The sequence below is a fragment of the Pleurodeles waltl genome, chromosome 5 (assembly GCF_031143425.1).
Source record: "Pleurodeles waltl isolate 20211129_DDA chromosome 5, aPleWal1.hap1.20221129, whole genome shotgun sequence".
Lineage (NCBI taxonomy): Eukaryota > Metazoa > Chordata > Amphibia > Caudata > Salamandridae > Pleurodeles > Pleurodeles waltl.
The window spans coordinates 188171637-188197006 of NC_090444.1; the positions used below are offsets into that span (position 1 = coordinate 188171637).

The 25370-nt window shown below is 43.7% G+C and overlaps 1 protein-coding gene across 1 annotated transcript in view; it reads left to right on the forward strand.

The window, feature by feature from the left end:
* GPATCH2 (G-patch domain containing 2) overlaps positions 1 to 11712 on the forward strand; it is a 479275-nt gene extending 467563 nt beyond the window's left edge. Inside the window, exon 10 of the mRNA XM_069233883.1 lies at positions 10981 to 11712. Coding sequence (XP_069089984.1) covers positions 10981 to 11150 — 170 coding nt within the window. The 3' untranslated portion in view covers positions 11151 to 11712. The remainder of the gene's footprint in view (positions 1 to 10980) is intronic.
* Positions 11713 to 25370: the final 13658 nt, after the last annotated feature.

A 25370-nucleotide genomic window follows, 5' to 3' on the forward strand; every position in this document is an offset into this window, starting at 1 on the left:
TGATTTATTAAAGAAGCCTCCCGCCTAAACAGAGGCACTTGGCAGTCCTTTCATGGCATTAGGTCTGAACTTGTGTTTCGTATGGGGTTGAGGGAGGTCATACTGGCAGCATCCCAGAACTACAGTGGCATCAAAAGATTGTTTTTAGGTGAGATAAATAGGGTGGGCGGCTTGCTCCATTTATATAGTAGTATGTGGAACTTCTTTGATGAAACTGCAATCAGCAAAGCTCCTAAGTATATGTCAGTATTTATCAGCAAATTATTTTATTCAGCTCAGTGTATTTTATTTTATTTTTTCATTGGAAAGATGATACAAAATATAACACAAGTTCAAAAATACAATTAAGAAGCTGATCTCAGATACTAATAAATAACTTTCAATGCAATTCACTATATAATTGAAAACAATCTCTAGTTTAGAATTTACCTTAAAGTGAAATGATCATTATATGATGAAAATGTAGGTCAAGAAACGCTCAGTGTTCTAGGATACTCTACTAACTTGATCATAAAAATCTGATTTAAAAACTCCAGTAGAAATCCCTTTTAGAGACAGGTAAAATGAAATCCGGTTAATCACTAGACCAGTTAGTTATTCAGCTAGTCGGGTAACTTTCCGGTAGATGTGACTCTGTTTGTTTTCAGTGATTATCCATTTGTGGTCGCCAGATTTGAAAATGTTGTTGACTGAAGCTATCCTCCTTTTTCTGAATGATCACTTGAGATCGCTTTCATTACAGAATGTGGTAGCATGTAAAGAACTGTGTCATAAGTATACTTTTCAGCTGCAGTTTGCCACATATACAAATAATTACCTAAACTAATTCTGACAGAGAGTCTGCATATACGGCAGCACTCAATTCAGACTGGATATTCTTGAATTTATAAGACAGAAATTATGATATTTTAGCTTTCACTTACCTAAAATGTACTCCGCTTCAATGTAAACACATGGAGCGATTAAGATCCCCTGATCTTAATCATCATATTTTTCTCCTAGGGCATTCTGCATGTTGGCACACTCACTCCTGCAAGTCAACACGATTGATAGCTGAGCATTAAAATGGAATAATCTCTAAATATCTACCAACAGTGCTGGACATGCCATGCGGACACAGGGAAAACCCCCAGTAGGCTGAGGAACAGGGTTCTGCTTTTAGCAGTGGACGACCAGGCTCATCAACTATCCAGCCTGTGATACAGTGTTGAGGTGACACACAACATTTTCTCGGGGACACATATTTGCCTCTTCTGCTCTTTGCCCCCCTAAAATCGTCTTTGGCTACAGTTGACCTCACTCCTTATACTCGCTATATATAACAGGGGACTGATATGACCACAGTATTTCAGGGTTTCTTTTAGATCCCAGTCCACCACTGTTAGCCAGCCACATTGAGAAATAATTTCTGTTTGTAAATGCAAAAGTGACCTCGTGTCCGGCATTGCACATCACTGGATACATATGCATTTCTCCAAAGTGTAGTATTTTATTAGTTTTCTAGCCTTCATCAGCACTGGTGGAATTTGCCTCCTTCAAATTCCATGAAAGAGTGTCAATTAGTCCTACCTCTGACTGTGGCATAAAGGAGTGCGAATTTTAACTGTGATTCCCTTCATAAAATAAATGGTAATTTCCTCCCATATATACCTGAACCACTGTTTAAAAGGATTGTTTTGCAGCTCACAAGTAACTGTTCTTTGTCATCTTAAATACTGACTCGTTTTGTCTGCAGAGAATATGTATCTTTCTTGCAAAATTTAAACAGATTCTGCTAGAGATGCAATATGTTTCTCACTATAATTGATTTTGCAGTTCTGCTGTAGCTCTACACAGCAACTATGTTTATGTTTCCCAGTTTTGGATAGAATGCTTTAGTTATGAATGCACCTGTCAAAGCCAACATGTTTAAAATGTAGGTGCTAACAGGTGTAGTAAATGCACCTTTACTGGCCATACCCCTAAAGTACTAAGTGGAGTGCAAGGTGCTTTGTATTAAATACATTAATACTGTATTATGGAAATACTTGCAGTCTCGTAAATGTATCTCTACTGACCATGATCCAGACACAGAATATGAGGTGCCAGGAGATGTGTGATAAATACAGTGGCCGTATGCATATAGATCTATGCTGGCCATGGCCCAAAGTATACTCCAGCCCTACCCAGACAAAGTTCGCAAAAAAGCCATCGACAAGCACCTCTCCAACCAACTTGCCAAGCACCATTTTCTTGACACCACACAATAAGGAGTCAAACCCAACAACAACATGGTAACCACAGTTATAGCAGCAACGAATGACAGCCGGATGATCCTCAGCGGAGGGGGAAACACAGCCCTCACCCTTCTAGATCTATAAGCAGCCTTCAACACCGTTTCCAACCCCATCCTAATCCAACAAGTCCTTGAAACAGTCATCCAGGGACTCACCCTCACATGGGTCTGCTCCTTCCTCACAAGAAGAGCCCAAACCATCAACATGTCCTCTTATCCTCTGAAGCAAGAGATCTTATTTGCAGAATCGCTCAGGACTGCTCTCTCAGCACAACGCTGTTCACCATCTACATGACCCATAAAAGCTCACAACACAAGCATCCTCACTTACGCCGATGACACACAACTGTTACTGTATCTCTTAGACCAAACATCCAACACCAGGAATAAGTTCACCGCATGCATGACAGAAGTAGCCAAATGGATAAAATCCATTTGCCTCAAATTGAACTCAGACAAGATTGAGGTGGTAATGTTATGGTCTACAGACTTTAGACCCAGCCCCATGCCTTGCTCTCATGTAAGGAACCTAGCAATCATCGTAGAAGACAAACTTGATATGAGCGTTCAAGTCAATGCAATGTTCTTGGTCTGCTTCAATACACTAGGGATGCAGAAGAAAATCCTTGCCCAGGGAGGACCTGGCGTGGCAGTTCGGGCTGGACTGCTCCCATTGGAAGCAGGGTCAAGGCTGATTTGCATAAAGCTGGTCCAAACTGGGGTGATGTGGCAAGCAAAATAACGATGGATTAAACCCAGATCTGTGACTTGTGGGTGTTTGTTTGAAAGGTTTCAACACTCAGTTCATCGTTTTATTTTGTGATATTGCCTTGTGCACCCTAAGTGGCTAGGGTATGCCCTGATGTGGGTCCCTTGCTTGCTGCACCACTGGATTCAAGCTAACCTGGCTGATGAAGGGTGATACCCTGAAACCGGTCCCAGGATGCTTGAATTCTGTCCAGGGAGGACCTGGCTTGGCAGTTCAAGCTGCACTGATCCCATTGGGAGCAGGGTCAAGACTGATTTGCATATAGCTGGTCCAAACTGGGGTGACGTGGCAAGCAAAATAACAATGGATTAAACCCAGATCTGTGACTGGGGGTGATTGTTTGAAAACTCAACACTCCATCCGTCACTTTATTTTGTGATATTCCCTTGTGAATTCCCTCTAGACAGTCACAGAAAAGGAGCTGAGGTGTGTCCTGCATATCCTGATGGGTCTTCCTGGGCTACAGTGGTGGGAGGAGCTGACACTTTCACCTAAATAGGGCTGTATCAGTCCTTGCAAAAAGGAGTCTCTGTAGTGTGTTTGGGGCCACGGCAAGAAAGGCAGGGTCTTGTGCACTACAATGACTTTCCTTTGAAGTTTACCTACTTCAAAGGAAGAATTTAGTATAAGTATTGGACCTCTGAGATCGTAACTTCAGAACCCTTCTGGACTCAGGACATTCTGCCAGGAAGAAGAGCTAAATGCCATAGGAGGGACTGACACGCTGCCTGTTGCTTTGCTGTACTGGCCTGCTGCTTGCTGCATCTGTCCTGGGATTGAAAGTACTGGACTTTGTTTCTACATCCTGCTTTCCAAGGTTCTCCAAGGGCTCTGAACTGAGCTTGCCTCCTGTTAGAAGTATCAGGGACATCAAAGACTTCATCTGCCGGCACCTCGTCTCTCTTGCTGAGAGTCCAGACCCCCCAAGTGGTGCCAAATCCAGTTCCTGGGCCCTTGGTAGTGAGTTCTGGGGTAACCAAGAAGAAACAGAGTGCATTGACTCCAGAGCATCTTCGGAACCGGCACCGATGTTTGACTCAGTGCTGCTGTCTGCACCAGGAGCCGTGGTCCCTGCTGAGTGCAACAACCGGGACGAGGCCTCAAGCCTGATGCTGCTACAGTGCCTCCAAAGTTCCACCATATTGGTAGTCCTGAGTATCGTGTCCGCGACGTCCGGGACACCGAACTCTGATGCAGCACCTGTGGCCCCGTGGTGTCATCCTGACACCGCAAAGTCAACTCCTCATGTCTTGACCTACTGGATTCATCGACCCTGGCAGATCATAAGGAACCAACACCTTGTCGCCGACGCCGCATAATCCTCTCCTGCAACCCGTAAGGAACCAACGCCTCACTTATCTCTGCCTCACAGTAAGGAACCAACACCTCACCTCCCCGGTAACAGTAAGGAACCAACGCCACACCGGCTCCAGTGACACCTCACCTCCCTGACTCCGTGCAGCGTCTTTGTTTCATCGTTTCCAAAGGTACTGTGCCTGGGTATTGTGCCATGGAGACTCCATGACCGGCCCGCACTCCCTTGCGTGTGGCTCTGAACTGTTGGGAGTAACTCCATCAACGGCATTGTGATAGTCCCAGTTGGAACTATTGTGTTTCCAAGTGCTTTATTGAGAATTAACCTTTAAAAATGTGTATCTTTGCTTGTGTATGTTGTATTTTTGCCGTGTTGGTATTGTTTTGCTCAGATAAATATTGGCTATATTTTTTCTTTGTGGTGTTTTCATTGTATTACTGTGTGTGTACGAATACTTTGCACATAGTCTCTGAGATATGCCTGACTGCTTGTGCCAAGCTACCAAGGGAGCAGAGGTTATTTTAGCTGTGTGGCTCCCTTTCCCTGACTAGAGTGAGAGTCCCTACTTGGACATAGTGCAAACCCCTGCCCACTAGAGACCCCGTTTCTCACATTGACTTTCGCAAGAAGCTGATGACCTGGGGTTTTAAGTAAGCCCTCATTGCTGGCCTCACACACCTGGATACTCTCATGCATGATTAGAGCGCTGTAAAAACACATATATCGTAACATGGCAGGATGTGACATGGGTCCGGTCATGTGTGCTAAAAGCAGTTGTGTTGGCCCTGGCACCATAGTATGCTGATAGGTGCACTGAAGTGAATGACATGATGGTGGCCATTGACCTGGGCTAAACGCTGTGGTATTCGGTGCTCTGCAAAATACACAGGAGTGCTGGTCATTTCATTGGTGTAGAAATGTTGTCATGGTAGTGGAGAGCACAGTGAGGGGTTGGTGCAGTGAAGTGAATGTTGTAGTGCTGGACTTGACTTTTTAAGTACTGAGTGAGGTATCAGGTGCTCTACAGTGAATGCAGGGATGCTAACCGTGTCCATGGAATACAAAATGGAGTATCAACTGCTGCATGGTGAATGCAGTGAGGAAAGCCATGGCCTTGGAGTACGCAGTGAGGCTTCAGGTAGTAGATGACAGGGCTACATCAGTTCTACAAAATGGGTTAAACTGAATGCCAAGGCACTGTTGAACATGCTATATGTACTGCTTATGAATTATTTGAAGTGTTTAATAAATACATTTTAATCATTGCATGATGATGTTGAAAAATGTACATTCTTATCAATTGTTTGGAAGAATAAAAACGAAGTATATCATTTATACCCCAAAACTAGTCCAGTCTTTCCGTCTGAAAAGTGGAAAACATTGATTTTCTTCAGTTTTGTTATGCAATCGCAGCACAAATAGTGGTTAATCAGTTTGCTAACTGGCTTGGCCTCTTGAAAAATGTTAGCGTGGAGCAAATACTGATCGCTCTTATCTAGGTCTCACAGGGAACGATAATGTTCAAATGGATAAGCTCATATATTTTGGACGAGTGCAAACCTTCTGTGATGATAGCATTACTATGCACAATTATGCTGCAAATCAAAAAAAAATTTGCACTTTTGAATTAAATCATTGGGCTCACAAAGTACAATGTTTTGCAATATTTTACTACAAAATCCAACGTAAACTATTTTGTGCGCGTAGCTACAGTAGAATAATGTGGTACAGAGTACACGGCACACATATGACATTTGCGGTTTTCACTGAGGCTGCCAAGAGGTAGCCCACGGAAGAGATGAAGAAGGGAAATGATCAAGGATGCCCTGGATCAACTTAAACTGTTAGCCAAGGTAGGCATGAAAACAGTGGAGGGGCGAGGCACACCCAGATTAGACCACAGCGCCAAGGAGCTCCGCAAGAGCACACTTTTTTTGTAGCCACTGTCCTAAACTAATGGAGTTGTTAGGGATTGGGCAGGGGGTAGCCGCCCCCCCCCCCGATCATTGCAGACCAGGACATGTTTTGGCCAGTAGAGGACTGGATCTCTGGGGTATTTGTGGGCCATCTGAATGGTTGTTTTAGGACCAATTTAGGGTGCCACCAGACTGGATGATTCTTTCTAAAGACCACCTGGTTGTGTGCCAGGGTGAGCTTGGAGGATGGGTGAGGGTCTCAGAAGGATCAATAAGGGTCTTTCAAGGGCCTGCTTTGGTGTCTAAGGGCAGACTAAATGTCTCTAAGGCCCATCTGGGAGAGTGCAAAGACCAGCTGGAGTTGACTGAGGACAAGCTGTGGGCCTATTGAGGCTGGTAGGATGGAATTGAAGCCTGAATTTGAGGGCACAAAAAGGGCCTCAGAGAACTGATCAGAGCTGATTAGGGTACAGCTATGTGTAGGGCCGTATGTGAAAGCATGCTCTTGGATTATGCGAGATGTAGAAAGGGACGAGGGCATGTTTAACAATAGAGAGACTTTAAGCTTGAGGAGCACACTGACCTTCCAGGCCCTCTGCTGTAGCTATAGTAGTACTTTAGAGGAACAGGCCCGATTATGGTTGAAGCCAGCAGATAGCCAAAGATGTTTTAAAGGCACAGACCAGGCTTCTGACAGATGAAAGTAGGGAAGCTTCAATGGTAGATCTTTATTTTCAATAAAGCCTCAATACCTGCAGTGGTGATGAAATTGAAGGAGAGGCTCTACATTGGGATGGCAGTAGTGTGGTACTACAAACAGGAGCCCACAACTAGAATTTGGCCCGCAAAATCTTCTGGTGGCCTTGGTCTCAAGACTAGCTGAGGGCCTCTAAGGACCAAAAGTGGTTGTACACTTGTAAAAAAAAAAAGAAAAAAAGAAAAAAAAAAAAAAAAAAAATATATATATATATATATATGTTTTTTTTCCCACATTAGCTGGATTTGCACGTGCAGATGGCTTTGTGAATTGGGCTCGGAGAGGGTAGCGTTGTGCCTAATCATTTTGCATCTTGCGGATAGGACTGCATTGCTCTGTCTGTGCTGGAAGCACAGTGTACAGTAAGAATACAAATCATCCTCGCAACTGGCTTCAACTTTTCTCGAAAAGCACCAAGATGCTCTGGTTGTTAAAACGAAGCAGCAGGCATCGCCTCCTCTTCCACTGACTGTTTATCCAACATCAATACAGCCACTTTAGGAGCCAAATTACTAAACAAGCGGCCAATTAGGCTTGCAGTCAGCTGGATAGATTAGTGGCTAAGAGAGGCTGATACAAGATTCTCATCTCTTGAGCCAATTACCCACGTGAATTACCATCCACAGTGCTCCTCGGAAGATTTGAAAATAAAAGGCAGATTCTGCTGAGAGAGATGTAAGTGAGACACAGGCGAGGCGCTAAGGGTTAGCCTACCACATACTGCACTGTGTCACACAAATTGCCCAAGCAAAAGGCAATCTTTCTAGGAAAGGGTTTAAGGGATTTAGCATTGCAGCAGGTGATAAAAGGCAAATGACAGTGGCGCGGTGCTCTGCTGTCCGGAACAGTGTGCTGGTCACCAGTCTACTATCCTCTCTCCATGAAGACTGAAACGCCTGTGTTTTACGCAATGTTTCGAATGATGACCGCTGCAAGGAAAATTTGCGGATTTGTACATAGGGCAACTCATGCTTGGCAAGATAGGGAAAAAGAATACTAAAGCAACTGATTTTTTTTTATTGAGGATAAGGAGTAATGAGAGGGAGGCACTTTTAGATGTGTCCACTTTTATTGGAGTATATGTATGCCATTGAGATATCAAACAAGCATTGACAAAGTCAGTAGGTCTTGTTTTGTTTAATGATGTTTTTTCTGCAACTGTTGTTCGGGGAGCTGCCGGGCGTATTGGTTTCAGAAGGCAGACATTACCATATAGACCCTGGAACTGAAGGGAACAAGTGTGTGTGCATGCGTGAGCAGAACACTGCCGCTCAAGTTAGCCAATATATGTGTGTATGACTTTCATAACTTAAGTGTGATGTTCCACTGCCACATACTGTCTGCTGGAGTGAGTGAAAGAATAATGTGAATGTCAGACCAATGGATGTAGAGAGCTGGATAAAAGCTAATTTAAGTAAATCATATATATAGTTTTAGTAAAACCAAAAGGTCTTTGTTCATGCTGGGCCTTAAAAACTAGCTACAAAGCAGCAGAGAGGTGTACACCTCGGGGTGTTTCAGTGAACATTTCAGAAGAGGGGCATTTAGGAAAAGAGTTGGATAAGGCAATAAGAGTGTCTGGTCGCAGTGGAGAGGGAAAGAGTTTTCGTTGAGGTTTACAAAGAGGGTCCAGCAGTCAGGGGCTTAACAGCTGTAGGAAGGACGAGGAAGTGCACCATCGTTTATGTACACATCAGACCCCAGTCCCCTAAAGCTATTAGTGCAAGACGTGGGTCACCTTACCCATGAGAATGTGTGGAAGTGATTCCCATTCCTGTGCTGCCGATGCCACCGCTCAGAAGTCGGTGATGTTGCTCCTGAGGTATGAAGGCCAGTAGCCTAGAGGACCTCCCCGCCATTAGACTAGAGAGGGCCTCCTCACCGCAGATGCATACGTAATGCGCCTGTTTGTCTCTACTTCACGAAGCCTTCCGCCACAACATCCAGGAACAAGTAGAAGTTTGTAAATATGCCCTGTTGATAACCCATAAACGAGCGAGCAAGTGCAAAAATGTGGCGTTTTCGTTAACCGTCTAAAAATGGTTCCTGATAAAGGTTTTTGTGATTGGGGTGATGCACACCGGTGAAGCCTGGTTCCTTACATATTAGGAGAATTTAAAGCCTTCGCTTTTGCAAGCTGTTGTTTTAAAAAAATGATTAAACAGATGTGTTGCCTCCAGCAGCCTTAGACCTCTGATCTGATTTTAGCTTACAGATGGAACCAAATTAATTCATGGCAGTTCCTGTAAAATCCAGGGTATGGCAGGGAATGTTAGTGCGCTGTTTAAACAGACCATACCTCTATTAACAGCTGCTGAGGAGAAATTAAAGATGTTTAATTTTCATGCAGACTACCCGTTGTTTCACTTATACATACCAGAAAATAACCTAATTGAGAGTAGCATTTCGCCCTAGTTAAACACAAACGCAATAATATATATAAATTGTTTGTTATTGCATTGTTTTTTTCTGTAGAGAAAAAAGGAATTATGTGCAATTAGCAACAAAAAAAATAATGAAGCATGATGAAACTTTAGATTACCAATTACATTTAGCATGAAATATTTCGTATTTCATATATTGCTACTGTAGGGATAAACATCTTCCACCATATGCCTGGATTGGTCATGTCTTCTTTCCATTACAGAGTGGAAATATAGAGAGGACTTCTACAGTGGCAGAAAGACTAAGGGCCAGATATACAAAGCTATTTAGCAATTGCAAAGTCTTCATTTAGCCAAATCACAGAGTTTGAAACAGCTAAATGGCTTTTTAAAAAGTATTAAACCCATTTTGCAATACGGTACGTGTTTACCGAATTGCCAAATTGGTTTAGAAATGTATATTGAATAGCAATTTGGAAGGGGTGTGTTTAGGTCATCCCTTTTGGAAAGCGATTCAGAATGCTATGTATCAATCAACCATCATTTTGCTTGGAAACTATTGATGGGATACAGACTTCTCAAAGTCCTTTATGGATTAAAAAAAATAAAAATAAAACAACTTTGTGCGGGTTTAGGCAGCAGTCTAGGGGATCATTGCCATCTCTTAATTATTTAAATACATTTAAAAAAACAGTATTTTTTCCTTAAATGCTGACCCGTTTCCTTTAAGGAAAACCAACTGCATTTTTTATTTATAAAAGTACTTTATTTAAATGTGGTCACAGATTTGGTTGTTCTCTGAGCCCAGCAGGCCACCACCACTGTAGTGGCATCCAATCTGAGTGAGTTACTATTTGCAACCTACCTTATGAATATTGATGGCCTAGATAGAATTGTGACCCACTCTGAATGATGATTTTGCTAACCCACGTATTAGTATATAGGTGGTTTAATAAATCAGAATCAATTTGCAAAAAGTCGGTGCGCAATTTGCGACTGTTATTTTGGAATCGATTCTTTGTACATTTGGCTCCTGATTTGCAGGGATAGGCTATGTGTGCCACTATACTGGCATACGCGGACATATGGGCAGCAACCAGGCAGAGAGAGGATCTGAGTTTGACCTGATGGTCAATGGTTCAAATCCCGATGGGTCCACAGAGCCTTTCATCCTTCCTGGGTCGAAAAAGAAAATATAAAGGAGTTGGGTAACAATAAACATGTCTTATTTGAACATCAACATAACCTTCAAGGTGAACATGGATTTTACAAATACACATTACACTATTTTAAGGAACTGATGCCAGCAGGCCAGACTAGGGTTGCTGTACACCAGTTGGCGGTGCTGAGTATTGAGCTACAAGGTTTTTTAAGCCATTCTGGCACCTTCAAAACATCTTAAGGTGAGAAATGTGCCCTAGGAATTAGTATCCATCACAAATATTGTTACCGATGGTAAGTACAATATCTTTTTGGACGTTTTTGTGAAGAGAATAGAACCGACATTCTTTAAATATGCTTTACATTTCTTTACTGATTTAAGTCATGTGTTTCTTAATTGCAGGTTTGATTGGGGAAAATGCTCAGCCAATCCCAGATACCAACATAGGAAACAGAATGCTCCAGAATATGGGCTGGACTCCTGGGTCGGGCCTTGGTCCAGAAGGCAAAGGGATCTCAGAACCCATCAGAGCACTGCAAAGGCCAAAGGGACTTGGCCTAGGATATAGCTGATACAACCACACCTCAGCAACCTTAATTCAGCATCTTAGAACAAGGCCTACAAATGTACTAGTCTTTCAGCCACTCCAAGTGACACTGTATAAGATACACCTTTTAGTGAGTTTTCTAATGCTAAATTTCCACCGAATATCAGGCCTCCAACCGGACTTTGTAACAGCTCACTGCTATGGACCGCAAATGTAATGGTGCTAAAGATTGCGTAAATCACTGCTGCTAACTGCCATGTACAGAAGAAGCACATTAAGTGCTACTCTAAAATGTCAGTCTTTTTGTGAAATCCCAGCTTAAAGAAAATTGTTTTTAGGGCCACCTTAACATTGCCCAGTGCCACATCTTTCTTCACTGTTTTTATGTCTAGAAAGTGTGTGATTTTATTCACCTCTTTATGGAAGAATTTGGCTAAAGCTATTTTTACACAACTTAGCTTTCTTTCTGTTCAATATATTGTTATAAAATCCAAGATGTCTTTTAAAATATGTTTTTGTGGAACTGAACAATCTAATGTACATTCACCTCTTAATATAAATCATATTAAATAGCACATTTTCCACTACTCATTCTGAAATGTATTTTGTACTTTTATGAAGGATAATCAGAAAACCGATTTGTATGCTAGTGTATGCTTTCAAAGTCATACTGTTGCTTTTGCAACTTAAGCTGCAAGTCTTTCTCGTTATGGTACGTCCAGTTTCACTAGATCACTTGATGTCTTCACAAAGATCTGAGTTGTAAGCTGGTCAGTGTTTGATGTGACACATAATAGCAGCCCTATGCAGTTGTCACTGTTTAATTTGAACACTATAAGATGGTCTTAATTGCCAATACAGCAATACTTGAAGTACAGTAGATCCCTTTGATGGCTAGGGGGTGAGTTTATATCCCTGTCAAATGTGACCAGTAAGCTTTGATGCTAGAAAATATTACTGATTTTGTTTCAGGAAAAACAATCATGAAATCATATAAAAATACTCACCATGCGCATTAGCACTCATTTCTATAACATTTTGAATGGAGCTTATGAAAACTAGCACAAATCAAGCAAATGAGTGTCATATTCTAGAGTACCTTTTGTTTTGATTGTTTTTATTGAACATCTACAACTTTTTTATGTTGTTTTATGCTGTATCATGGGGATGCTTCAATCCATTAGTCTTGTAACCATTTAGGCTTCTATGTTCCCATATTGCCTATTATCAGATGTTTTAATGTTAAACCATCTCAACTGTAAGTGACCTCAGGCTATTTCAAGATGAAAGTATTTGCCAATACCCTTTTTAAACTCAGGTGTGGTTGCTGTTGACCCTCACTGTATTTCTGGAATAATATATAAAACATGGTGATAAAAAACTAATGTAGTAAGTGTTCCTATGGTATATGTTGTGCACCATTGTCTAAAACCTCATGTTATGAGGTACATCTTTAATGAATGTGCTGTCATAAGGACTCTTGTTCTCTGACAAGACTGCTGGATTTGGGCGGCAGCACTTCTGCGTTGTAGGCATTGTAGGCAAGTGAGTCATTCCTACACTAGATGGCAGCTGTCGGGACAACCCTCCAGGCTCTCTAGCAGTACCGCACCAAAACGCAACCAGTAAAGGTGATTTGTGGCTGCCTTGCATGGACTCTGAAGATACCTCAGGGAAATCGTGGTGGAAACAAGTCTTACCCTTTTCTCTCCACATACAAGTCTCATACGCACACACACATAGGCAATAAAGGAGACGCAGAACACTTTTCAATACATTTATTGAAAGGACTGCAATCTGCGATAAAATGCATGAGCTGCAGTGATTAGGATAATGAGAGACAATTGTGAAAATTGTAAATGTAAATAGGAACAACTCCAACATATATTATCATAACATGAATATACAGTTCCTACCCAAAAGCTTAATCCCTAGCCCCTAAGCGACAGCATGGCAATGTAAGCCATTCTGTCCATACAGTGTCCATGAGAAGCTCACCCCACCCCTGTTACCTCAGTGCAAGGTCAGGCCGCCAGTCCCCAGATCTGGTTCCATGGAGACACAAAGGCTGAGTTCTTCCGAAACCTGGCATGCAGAATGGATGGACATTCTGGCTGGAATCCCCCTCTAATGCCCTTTGTCCTACACAATGTTTTTATAGTTGATATGTTTATGTCCATGAACAGAAGTCTGACGTGGGTATGTAGCTAAGCGCTGGATTGTTTACGCAGTCTTGGGGCGGCAATACAGAATATTATTCCATGTGCCTCACACTCTGTCCTTGTGATTCCGCAGAAAAGAACATGATGCAAAATATGTCATCCATAGCACTGATGATGACACTTTCCCAAATAACAGTTGATAATGAAATTAAAACAATGCCACTAAAGAGCAATAATAAAGTGAATAAAATTGAATACAGAGCATAATAACTGTTTAAATGGGCACAGGCCGCAAGCCTAAGCTAAGCTTAGCTAAGCTATCACTGAGCCCAAACGTCTAACTAAAATGGACCCACGACAGTGCTCACTTTAAAAAGTGTTATTCAATGAAGATCGATCTCCAAATGTTCTGAAGTATATTCATGATGCGAACAAAAAAACAATGTCTGTAGCTGCCATTGTTTTTAACAATCATGTGAAAAGAGAATAAACACAACACAAAACCTCAATATTAATTGCACATTTTTTTGTGTTCAGGGTTCATCATGTTAATGACAATCGCATTGCTTAAGTGAGAAGAAAAAAGCTGAAAAATTAAATACATTATTGTGTTAGTCATTGATGCTCTAACAGCTGTGTCAGTGTTTAGGGCTGGACATGCCTTTTATTCCACTGGTCATTTCCCCGGTGGGCAGAGCGCTTGGGGGCTAGTTCTGAAAGTCCATGCTTCCGCTTCTGGTGCATCTGTCACTTTCCCCTTCTATCCCGGAGTGACTTGCAGCAGGCACAGAGAGGCTTCAAAAGAGAGAGAGAGACATAAAGGGAAGAAGGTCGGGAGTAAGTGATTCTATAGGTAGTAAAAAAGAGGAGGAGAGCAAGAGAGTTGATAGATGGAATGAGAACTGTGCTAGGAGAAAAAGGAAGCAGGGCTAATTTTAGCTTTTTTGCCGGGGCTGGTTTTGGTTCCCTAGTACAGCCCTGTTCTATTGCAATCCTGCATATAGCAAACTGAGAACCATTTTACAGACTTCATGGCACTTTTTTAGCTAGACAGCCATCTGTACTACTCTTTCTCATAAAGCACAACAGCAGTAACAGTCACCTGGCTTCCTGTTTTGTGCATCATCTTTCAAACTCCACAAGCAGGCACTACTATATTCTTCATCAAATAAAGCCTTTTGTAAATAAAAAATTGGGCTACTGGTTGAGAGGGCTGAAAATCTACTCTAGCAGCAACCACAGTCTTTGTCAGGGTGAAGTTACAAACAAACCTGAAATTAACCTGTGCTCTACCCTCTGGTAGCTCAGCAAAGAGCAGTCAGGCTTAACATAGAGGCAGCATGTAAAGTATATATGCAGCACTTCAAACAGTAATAAAGTGAAAACACACACAATTAAAACCACACTCCAGTTTTAAAAGTAGAGTAGAATTTACTTAATGAAACATGACCAAAACAACAAAAATCCAATCAATTGTACTGGAGATGTGCAAGTTTAAAGATTTCAGTAAAAATAGCACCATAAACTACAAAGCTCCAACTGTGGACATCTGGTCGTGCCAGACTGGGACAAAGTCACAAGTTCAGGCAGCAGTCCTGCAGGGTTGCAGTCTTTTCAGCAACACAGCAGACCTTCTTCCTGGCAGAGACTCCTACAGGCCCAGAAGTGAACTGAAGAATTGGTGTCTGAGGCCCAATATTTATACCTAGTGCCTTGTTTGAAGTGGGAGAACCGTCTAGAGGATTCCCTTTGAAGTGCTCAGGTTTCCTGCCTCCCTTGCCCTGGCTCCATACTAATCACAGGAGTTATACAATACTTTTTTGTGAAGGCAGGACACAGTCTATTCAGGTGTAAGTGGAGCTTTGCCTAAGTTCGCCCTCCTATCATGCCATTGATGCCCCATCCAGGCACATCTAAGCTTTCTGTTGTGTGTGGCTGTCTAGGAGGAATACAGAAACACCAACTTCCAAGAACACCCAGTCATGTGATCCAGAGGCAGGCTGCAAGCACTAAATTGGCCAAGGCAGGAAAATGCCAAATTTCTAAAAGTGGAATTTTCAAAATTGTAATAAAAAAAAATCTGACTTCACCATAAGAGGATTTTTCACTGGAATTCCAAAAACACCACACATGAACTGTTTACCTTTTCCCATTTGGAAGTTACAGCTTATTGAAGCTAACAAGATAACTCCAGTGTTATCCTGTGGGAGGAATAGGCCTTGCAGTAGTGAAAAACAAATTTAAGTGTTTCACTACCAGGACATGTAAAACTAAAACGTACATGCCTACATTTTTAAATGCAATGCACCCTACCCAATGAGCAGTTTGGGACCTACCCTAGGGGTGACTTGTATGTAGTAAAAAGGTAGGTTTGGCCCTGGTAAAAGGTGTATTTTACCAGGTCAAAATGGCAGTGGCAGGCCTGAAACATATTTAAAGGACTACTTAAGTAAGTGACACAATCAGTGCTGCAGGCCCACTTGTAACATTTACTTTACAAGCCTTGGCTACATGTAGTACCACTTTACTAGGGACTTAAAATTAAATAAAATGTGGCAATTGGGGATAAGCCAATGTTACTATGTTTTAAGGAAATGAGCACACACACTTTAGCACTGGTTAGCAGTGGTAAAGCGTCCTATGGCCAACAAAAACGAGGTCAGAAAAATAAGTAAGGTATAAAGTTTGAAGGCAGACCACCCTAAGGCTGGCAGGCTTTTTACTGGTACCTTTAAAGACCTGGTGGGATTTTTAATTATGTACTTGCCGAAACACTGTCTGTAGAGGACCATTGTTAGACTTGTCAGCCTTAGGTTGGTCTCCCACCGACCTATGTGCCTATTCTCCTCCATTTTGCTATACCTATTTTTGTTGGCCTTAGGACTCTGAGCACTTTACCACTGCTAATCAATGCCAAAATGCATGTGCTTACTCCTTACAACATGTTAATATTGACTTATTCCACAATTGGCATATTTAATTTACCTATAAATCCCTAGTAAAGTGTCTTACATTTGCCCCGGGCCTGTAAATTAAATGCTACTAGTGGCCTTTCAGCACTGATTGTGCTACCCACTTAAGTAGCCCTTTAAAATGTGACTCAGGCCTGCCACTGCAGAGTTTGTGTGTGCATGTTACACACTGCCATGTCAACCTCAAAAAATAAACCTTTTGCCAGGCCCAATCCTTCCTCCTTAATACATTTGTCAATCATAGGATAGGTTCTGGACAGCCCAGAGGGCAGGGTCCAACATATGTAGGGGTAGGACATGTATACATTTTACTTTTACAGATAGATACATCTTTATTGCACAATGAATTAAAATCATTACAATTGAAGTTCCCATAGCAGGGGAAGTGATGGACTTCAAAAGGCATATTAAAAAAAACTGTTGTAAAAGACATAAAAAAGAAGAGTAACAAGCTAAAGTCAAATTCTTAAAAAGGTATAAACAATGAGTGGTCCATTCCCCCACAGAACAAAAGGCTCCCCTCTGTCACCCTCTATCCCCCTTCAGCTGTTGATCCAATCCAGGTGAGGGGCGGATTAGTTGACGAGCCTTCACAACCTTGACAAATTAATCATTAGAAGAGTGGGCAATTAGCATGGAGGAGGATCAGGGGCCTGGGGAAAGGCAAGTAGAGCAGCTACTGATTTAATACATTTCACACAATGGGCTGCTAGTTGTGCTGAATCACCTCTCAAACATACTTCTTTTGCACCTCGATAGGTCCTAAGATTTAAAATGCACCATACCAGCTGAAGCAAAGACTTTCTTAAAGGGAACAACTTGTCACAAATACAAAGTATGTTTCAATGATTCCTCTCTCTTTGCACAGAGGCAACATCGTCTGTCAGAGTTATCCAAATTCTTTTGCCCATACCAATAGGATTTTAATGGGATTAATCTAAATCGCAAGCCCGTTAGCTGATGTTTCATGCTCAAGCTGAGTGGCAGAGAAAGGTAGGATGGGAGGATCCCTGGCTCATACAGCATAGAGGCCAACCCTCCATGTGTCAATTTCTTCACTGCTTGTATTTTATGTTCCATTGATATTAGCCTCGCTTGTTTGATCGGCAGTTTGGCAGTCAAGGGCAATGGCAGGCCGCTTGCCCAGATTTAATTTGCTTATAGGGCATGATTTAGGTACTTGTGCAAGTTTCTTGCCGGTTATTACTTCCCAGATTATATTTTTCAACATGTAGTTCTTCGCCTGCCTGGCTTTGAGGCTGTAGGCTGAAAACTTTGCTTTTAGTATCCAGTGCTGCGAGGCTAACCCAAACTCTTGTTGAATTTAGTCATGCGAAGTGCAATTTGGGAACAAAAATACTCTTCTATAACAGGAGGACTGCACTCTGTCCAGGCAATTAGCTATTTTGTCACTGAATGGTATTGCCCCCTAGGCGATGGTTGGGAGGAATTTGAACCCCCTAACCTTTAAGAAAGGGAATAGAACTGGGTTCTTCACAGATTTTTGCAGCTTGCGGAATGCCCGTCCTAAGGATTTCGCTGCCACCTGTTGGGCCAGACAGCCTCTGTGGTCCAGCAATACCCCCAGTTACTTGCAGGTATCAACAACTTCAGTTGCCTTCCCCTCAATGCACCATGTCCCCCTTTTTTCAGTTTGCAGGAGATTATCATTAACTTCATTTTAGGTACATTTATCTTTAGGCCCTTGGTCCTGCAGTAGCCAGCAGATGCATTAAAGATCCCCTAGAGACCAATAGGCATTTGGTCCAAGAGGACCGTGTCATCTGCATAATGAAGTGATTGAACCTTGAGATGAGCCATTTGTGGTGGGAATGCCCTCACTGATGCCAGGTGACCTGGCAAGTCAGCCAGGTACAGGTCAAATAATAGTGGTGCCAGTATGCAATCTTGCTTCAGCCCTTTGTTTGTCCAGATTTTTACCTTGCTGGTCCATCCGGTGCTGACTCTTTACCATCCAGCTGTCAGAATGCAGATCAATGATTGCTCTCAATAAAACTTTTGAGGGATGGATCAGGTTTTCAGTTTTGACCAGCGTTTTGGAATTGATACACTGTCAAATGTTGTTTGAAAATCAATAAACCCTGCGTGGAGGGTTATGTCCTTTACAGGCACAGTGGCTTCACTCAAGTGGGTGATGCAGATAAGGTTATCTTCATTGTGGGAGCCCATTTGAAAGCCAGATTTAGACAATGGGCTCAGCTTCTTTTCCTTTGCCCAGGATTGGAGCTTCCAGTTTACAATGCTAGTGACGCACTTACCTTCCGTGTTGAGGAGCACGTTCAGGTGGTAATTCCCCAGGCATGATTGTGAGCCTTTCTTGTGAACCGGGACCAACAGTGAACCCCTCCTTGATTCAGGTATGGTTGCCCCCAATAGGTATTCCTGGAATAAGGGAGCCATTACTGAGGCCCATCGAGTCGGGCCACTTATATACCGCAGTCGGGATGCCACTTGGTCTAGGGGCACCCCCTGCTCGCATTGACGTGATGGCTGTCAATACCTGGGCTGGACTAATTGATGGCATTTGAGGGGGCTGGGCTTAGAGATGCCATTTGCCTATTAGAACCCTTTGCCGGTGCCTTGAGCATGCTGCAGTCAGCCAGATGGTCTATATAATGGCCTTTGATGTGGATTCCCATTCCGCAGGGGCAATGTTGGCAGCAGATGCCTGGGGATTTGAGGTGGAGCATTTATTAATCCGTAGCCAGAATTTCCTCTGATCCCTGGATTTTATTACCTCATGTGATTCAGCCTCTTTGGGCCTCCTCTTTCCTCCTTTGGGCGTAAATAGCTTTCCTTTGTTCTAGTCGTACCGCAGCAACCTGAGTTCACAGCTGTTTATTTGCCCCCACCCTCTCTCCGTTAAGCTTCCTTACAACTTTATTTAAGCTTCATTTTAGGGATGCTATTTGGTTTTTATTATTTGCTGCAGTACTGGTATTCCCAGTAACCTTCCCTTTTTCTAGCCTTCCCAAATTTCCAAGGTGTTTCTGTAGATGGTCAGTCAGGAGGTTCAAGAGTTTTGGATTGGTGATTTTGCAGCTTGCTCGCGAAGTTGTTTCCCGGGATCGGTCCACAATTGCTCCCTGCTCATCGTGATTTTTCACAGTGCGCTTTACTTTAGTGGGTTAAAGGTCTTCTTGGTTGCTTAAGAGGCTTGTTTTAGGGATGCTATTTGGATTTTATTATTTGCTGCAGTAACTGTATGCCCAGTAACCTCCCTTTTGTCTAGCCTTCCCAAATTTCCAAGGTGTTTCCGTTGATGGTCAGTCAGGAGGTTCAACAGTTTTGGATTGGTGATTTTGCAGCTTGCTCGATAAGTAATTTCCAGGGATCGTTCCACAATTGCTCCTAATTTGTGCAGGCCTGTCTGGTTTAGGAAAAAAGCCAAACCATTGCCTTGTTTGTCACACCTTTGGAATTGCTTTTCAATCTGCATTATGGCCCATGTTTGATCATCAAAGTCCATAAATAGGCTGTTCAATTATGCGCACATTAGATCTGCATTGAAGTTTTACATCAGGACCCACATATCATCTGAATACGAAGCTGATAGGTCTTTCAAAATTGGAAGCAACAAGGCCAGAGTTGCTTCCCTTCTTCTTTTTGCAGGGTGGAGATAGACTCATCCTAGGATGAGAGCGAGCCCAGACCTTACTTTACTGGTATTGGCCAACAAAACCTTAAGACAGATGTAGTCACAGTCCCCTGTGCAAAGAACTGTGGCAGTTGCCGGTTCCCCTTCTGTAATTCACATGTTCCCTTTTTGATACTACTTAAGACAGTGCTGGTAGAATACCTTGGCTTATTATTGCTTTCCGGCCCTTGGCCTATTATTCTGCTGTTGATTACATTTTTCCCTAGTAGCAAGGCGGTGTCTTTCGGCAATAATGCTTTTATTCCCCATTTTTCAAGCTGCTTCTTGTTCTTCCTCAATGCATTTACTCGCGTGGAGACGCTGAAGGTAATTTCAGTGTCCTCGTTTGACTCTCCAAGTTCAGGGGAAGGAAGGCCACTCTTTCAGCAGATATTTTCCATTGCTGGTGTCTTGGCACAGAGTTTCAGGATGTCCCCTCTGTTAAGAATGTCTCACTTTCCTCTTGAAGCATACTCAAGTATAATGTAATCTTAAGATCGGAGTCATTTTCAGAGGTTTGGCCACTGAACAGCACCTTGTCCTGCCATTTACTGGGTTATGTCTCAACCTGATGTCTTCCTCACTGCACTTCCATTCTAGGATGCTTAGCCTTTTAGGGTTCTGGGCTGGTGCCTTTGGTAGGCCGCCTTATGGCATTAGTGCCATAAGTTTGCCCCTATTCCCTGTTGTGATGCTTGGACTTTTCTACAGTTCTCCCATGCTCCGTATAGTGCCTGTTCATTAAAGCTTCTCCTCACAGTTCTGTAGGGATTGCCATTGTTTACGTCCACACAGAGAAGCTAACAGAAGCTTTTGCTTTATTTTCACTTAGTAGAGTTGCACTTACAGTGGCATTTTCAGTTAGCGACGATCCACCCATTTGTGAGTGCAGTTTCAATTCTGCATTGAGAGCTTGAATGAAGCATCTGTTCTAGTGGCTTCCGCATCGTAACTGGCAGAATTTTTGTGGCTGCGGTTTAGAGTCCCGTTAGATTCTGTTATGAGTGGCTCAGTTGTTCCCGTAGGCTCTTGGTTATCATGCTGAAGCCAGTGCAGAATGTTCAAGTGTCTGCTTTTGTTCCTCTTGTTCAGTTTTTTCACTCTTTTATTATTTTTTCTTGACAGAGGGAAACCCATTATGGCCAGTGGTTTGGGGTCATTGCTCAGGGGGTTAAAGCCCATAATAGGGGGCCCTTGTTCTTGCCCTTGCTTAGAGCCCTGTTGATGCTCATGCTGGGCCCTGCCACTAGTGGCCAACTTGAGTGGTTGCTTTGTTTGCTCAGGGCCTGCTTGTCTGTTGGCTATCCCCCTAGTCTCCAGGCTCGTAGCCCCAGAAAATGGGGCTGCTGGTGAGGCAAGCCTGCTCCCAGGCGCACAAGGGGATTCATGAGCTTGATGGTTTGTGGAGTTGGCATATTTCTAACAGCTGGGCCCTTGGTTCAATCAAGGAGCTCATCATTTTGGGCAGAGTTGCTAACTTCTCTAGAATTGGTCTGCAGGGGCATGAGTCTTGCCTTGACTCCAACTGCGCTGATTCTTGAGATCTGATTATTAGGCTTTTCAGGCAGTCCAAATTTGTACATCTAGTTTGTCAGCATGAAGCAGTGCCCCATTGGCCATGGTGTTTAATATTTTGTTGATGCTTATTAGTGCTTCAGAGGGTGGGGCGATGACAGGGCACTCATACCCCTTGTCTAGGTTTGAGGCGGCGTCTTGTTGATGGATGAAGCATTAGCTGGAGAAGCCTTCCTTTTCTATGGTGCCTTTAAGTGATTTGGAGTTTTTCAGTGGTGGGGTGTAGTTTGTAATTAGCAGGGTGCAGTTTACTGCTTAGTGCTTAAGGCTTGGGTCTCAGAGTCTGCACCCGCATCTCCCCTCTCTGTGAACAAAGTTCCAAATTGAGATTGAGTGGGGAGCACGAGCATGCAGTGATGGCTGATCGCCGGGTTGAGTGCTATAAGCACTCTATCCTGAATGTTGCCATGTGCTGGATCGGAATGCTTAGTTCAAAATTGTTGTGTGCAGTGAATAAGTTCCCAGCCACGATGCAATGCCACACCTCCCGCTTATGTGGCTTATCTTGACCAGTCCCGGTGGGACAGGGTCACGAACACGCAATGGCATTGTAGTATCAATGGCCTTAATAGTCATTGGTGGGCCTTGAAGAGATTTTCGGCTGCGAGGATCTGTGGGTTCTGCGGGTCTGGGTGAGGAGATGACAGGCAAGTGCCTGGAGTGGGGGAGCTCTCACTTAGGACACAAGCTGCACCCAAGTCTGGTTGAACTGCTTCTGAGAAACTGGAGCTCAACCTAATATAGGGCCTAGGCCTGATACCCTGCTCTGTGGAGGTTCCTACAGCCCTCCCATCACCCTTTTGCTATTGACATTCGGCTGTGGCCGCTGTATTAATCAGGGCTCCTTGTGATCTCACCAGGTGGGCCCCATGTCTCCCTGAAGCCTCATACCTTGCTTGGTACTTTGGGGCTCAGTTAATCTTTAGTTAATATTTAATTTGTAATGGCTGAGGTACCCTTTGATAGTCTTGGTGATATTGTAGTATTGCAGTATTTGGAAGAGTTTGGTAGAGTATGCAGGGGATACAGACCCTTCACTTGTGCCAAGGCTGGAGTGTGAAAAAAGGGGTCAAACAGCTGCAGCAAGCAGTTTCCCACAGGCCCCACACAAGACCACGCTCAGTAAGCTCTGGGAAGCGCGATCTGTGGCTTGACTCTAAGCAAGGCTGCAGCCCGATAGAGTTGGGCAGGAGTAGGGGCAGCAGCAAGGTTAGCAAGGGCAGCAGCGGTTGCAGGAAGCGGTGGTGTAAAGGGAGCAGCAGTGTCAGCATGGTGGCGGCTCAAGCGATGGAGGACACACCCAGCCTGCTTCATCCGCTGCCCGCAGTCTGAAAACAGCATTACCTGTGCTGGCATTGCCTGTCAGCAGGGGCCACTCAGGAGCTGTTCCACTCAGCACTGCTCCCCTGCACCCCGAACGTGGGCTGACAGTCATTTGTGCTGCTCGACTACCGTTCAGCTCCTTGTGCCTCCTCCACATTGCGCAGCAGCGTCCTCATGTCTCATGTGTTCCATGTCCTGATAGTGAAAAACTCTCAAATGTGGTTTCCACTACTGCAAGAACTATCTCTCCCATAAGATAACATTGGAGTTGTCTTATTACATCTTCTAACTTAGCATAAAAATGGGAAGAGATGACCCCTTCATGTTTGGTGTCTCTGTGTTATGTCGTGGAACAGAATGTAGAATGGCAATGTTGGGTGATGTGGAGATTCCAGGCATGGGTGGTAGGAGCGACGCTGGAAGCAAGGGAGTCAGATTCGCCATTGTGCTGTTTGGATCTCAATAAATATCGGTTCCATGGCTTCAGTGCATCCTGCAGCCATTTCTCCTTTCTTGCTGTCAATTCAACATGACAAAACTGGCAACAAGGATGGGCCTCTAAACAGCACCTATTAACGGCACTGCAGGAAGTGTAATCTGGCTCTTTGTCAAGGTCTGAACTATCTTCAGCAGCATAAAGGAAGGTACTGAACTCAATAGTTCTTAGGCAGCAACTGAATCCTAGTGGCACAGATTAACTTAGCTCACACATTTTGTTACAGTTACCTGTTTTGATCTACCGCTTTTACATGCGCTAGTAACTGTTGCCTGCGCGTGAGCCTCAGAATTTTGCCTACACATGGCAGCAGCTTATCTCGCTCTCTTCAGAATGCAGCTACACCTCACCATTATTTACCGGGCGCTCGCAGCTCGAGGAATCACAATTTAAAATCCTAGTTTATAGTGAAGTCTGATTTCAACTTGCAATTCTGAAAATGCCACTTTTAGAAAGTTGACATTTCTTTGCCTTAGCCATTTGGTTCCTGCAGCCTGTCTCTGGTCACATTGACTGGATGCAGATGGGCTTTGTGTATTCCTTCTAGGCAGCCACACACATTGGGAGCTTAGGTGTGACTTAATGGGTCATCCTGGGCAGGATGGGAGGGAGAAGCTAGACACAGCCTCACTTACACCTGAAAAGGCTGTGTCCTGTCCACACACAAAGGGCTTAACAACCCTGTATTGTCACTCCAGCCAGCTGGAGCCAGGGCATGGGAGGAAGGGAATCCCTTGCACTTCATTGCCACTGTCTAGAAGCTTCTCCCAGCTTCCAGAACACAGGCAGCAAAGTTTAAGTACTGCAACTCAGATACCCCACTTCAGTACACTTCTGGACCTGAGAATATTCTGCTAGGAAGAAGGACTGCAGTGCTACTGGAGGCCTGCCTCTCTGCTAGACTGCTGTTTTGTTGTACTCCTGCTTTGCTGTGCTGATCTGTGCCTGCTGCCCTCTTGCATAGGAGTGAGAAGGACTAGGCCTGCATCTTGTCATCCCAGAACCCAGAGTGACTCCAAGGGCCAGTTGGCTGGGCTCCTGATCTGTAGTCTCAGGGACAGAAAAGACTTACAACCACCCTGCTCCCCTGGACTACGCTCACTGTGAGTATTCCCTGACAATTGGTGCCACTCCAGTTCTGGATCCTTGGAAGTGGACCTGAGGTGCTTTGCTCCAGCCAAACAGATACATCCTCTGTTGTGGGAGCAAACAGACGCATCATTGCTGGTGCATGAAGAAAATCGATGCATCACCTCTACTTAGTGGGTCGGAACCGGCGCAACCAGAATCGCATTGTCGTTGCACCTCACATCTCAAAGCCAGGGCATCACCCTAGGAACTGACACTGCAGCCTTTTTCTCAGTGTACGGTCCTCGCATTCCTGTCGACAACAGCCTTGACAATGTAACTGGGCATTGCAGCCACTACGTTCATCGTAACCAATGCAATGCCTCGACTGCCCACAAATCCTTGACGTCGACCCGTCAGGAATTCACACTGTAGCATTACTGCAACTCGGAATTGAGACATTGATGCTGTTGTGTGAAGAAAATTGAAAGTGGCACATCCCCTCTACTGCATGGTTCAGAACAGACACATCGCTCTTCAACCTGGATTTAAGGTACTTTAATGAAGCGGGCCCAACTGGGTCCCTGTAGCCAGCCCACGCCCCATCATGGTCAGCCGGAACTTTTGAATATGTCCCGGTTCGTTGTGACTAGAGATCTCCGGTTGGCGCTTCTTGCTTCTAAGCTCTAAGTTGAGTTTAATCTTTAGAAATTCATAGATCAAATTCTGCTGATTGGATTTTTGTCATTTTTATCCTGTTTTAGTTAATTAAAATGTTTGTTTTTCTATCCTGGTGTGGTGTTCTACTGTTTTAATGTTTGAACTGTTCCACAATTACTTATATTGCCTCCAGGTTAAACATGACTGCTCTGTGCCAGTATGCCAGGGGGTTGAGCACAGGTTAATTCGAGGTTTGCTTGTGCCTTACTCTGACTAGTGTTGTGGTTGCTGCTTGACCAGGACTCACACCTAGTCAACCAACATCCCAGTT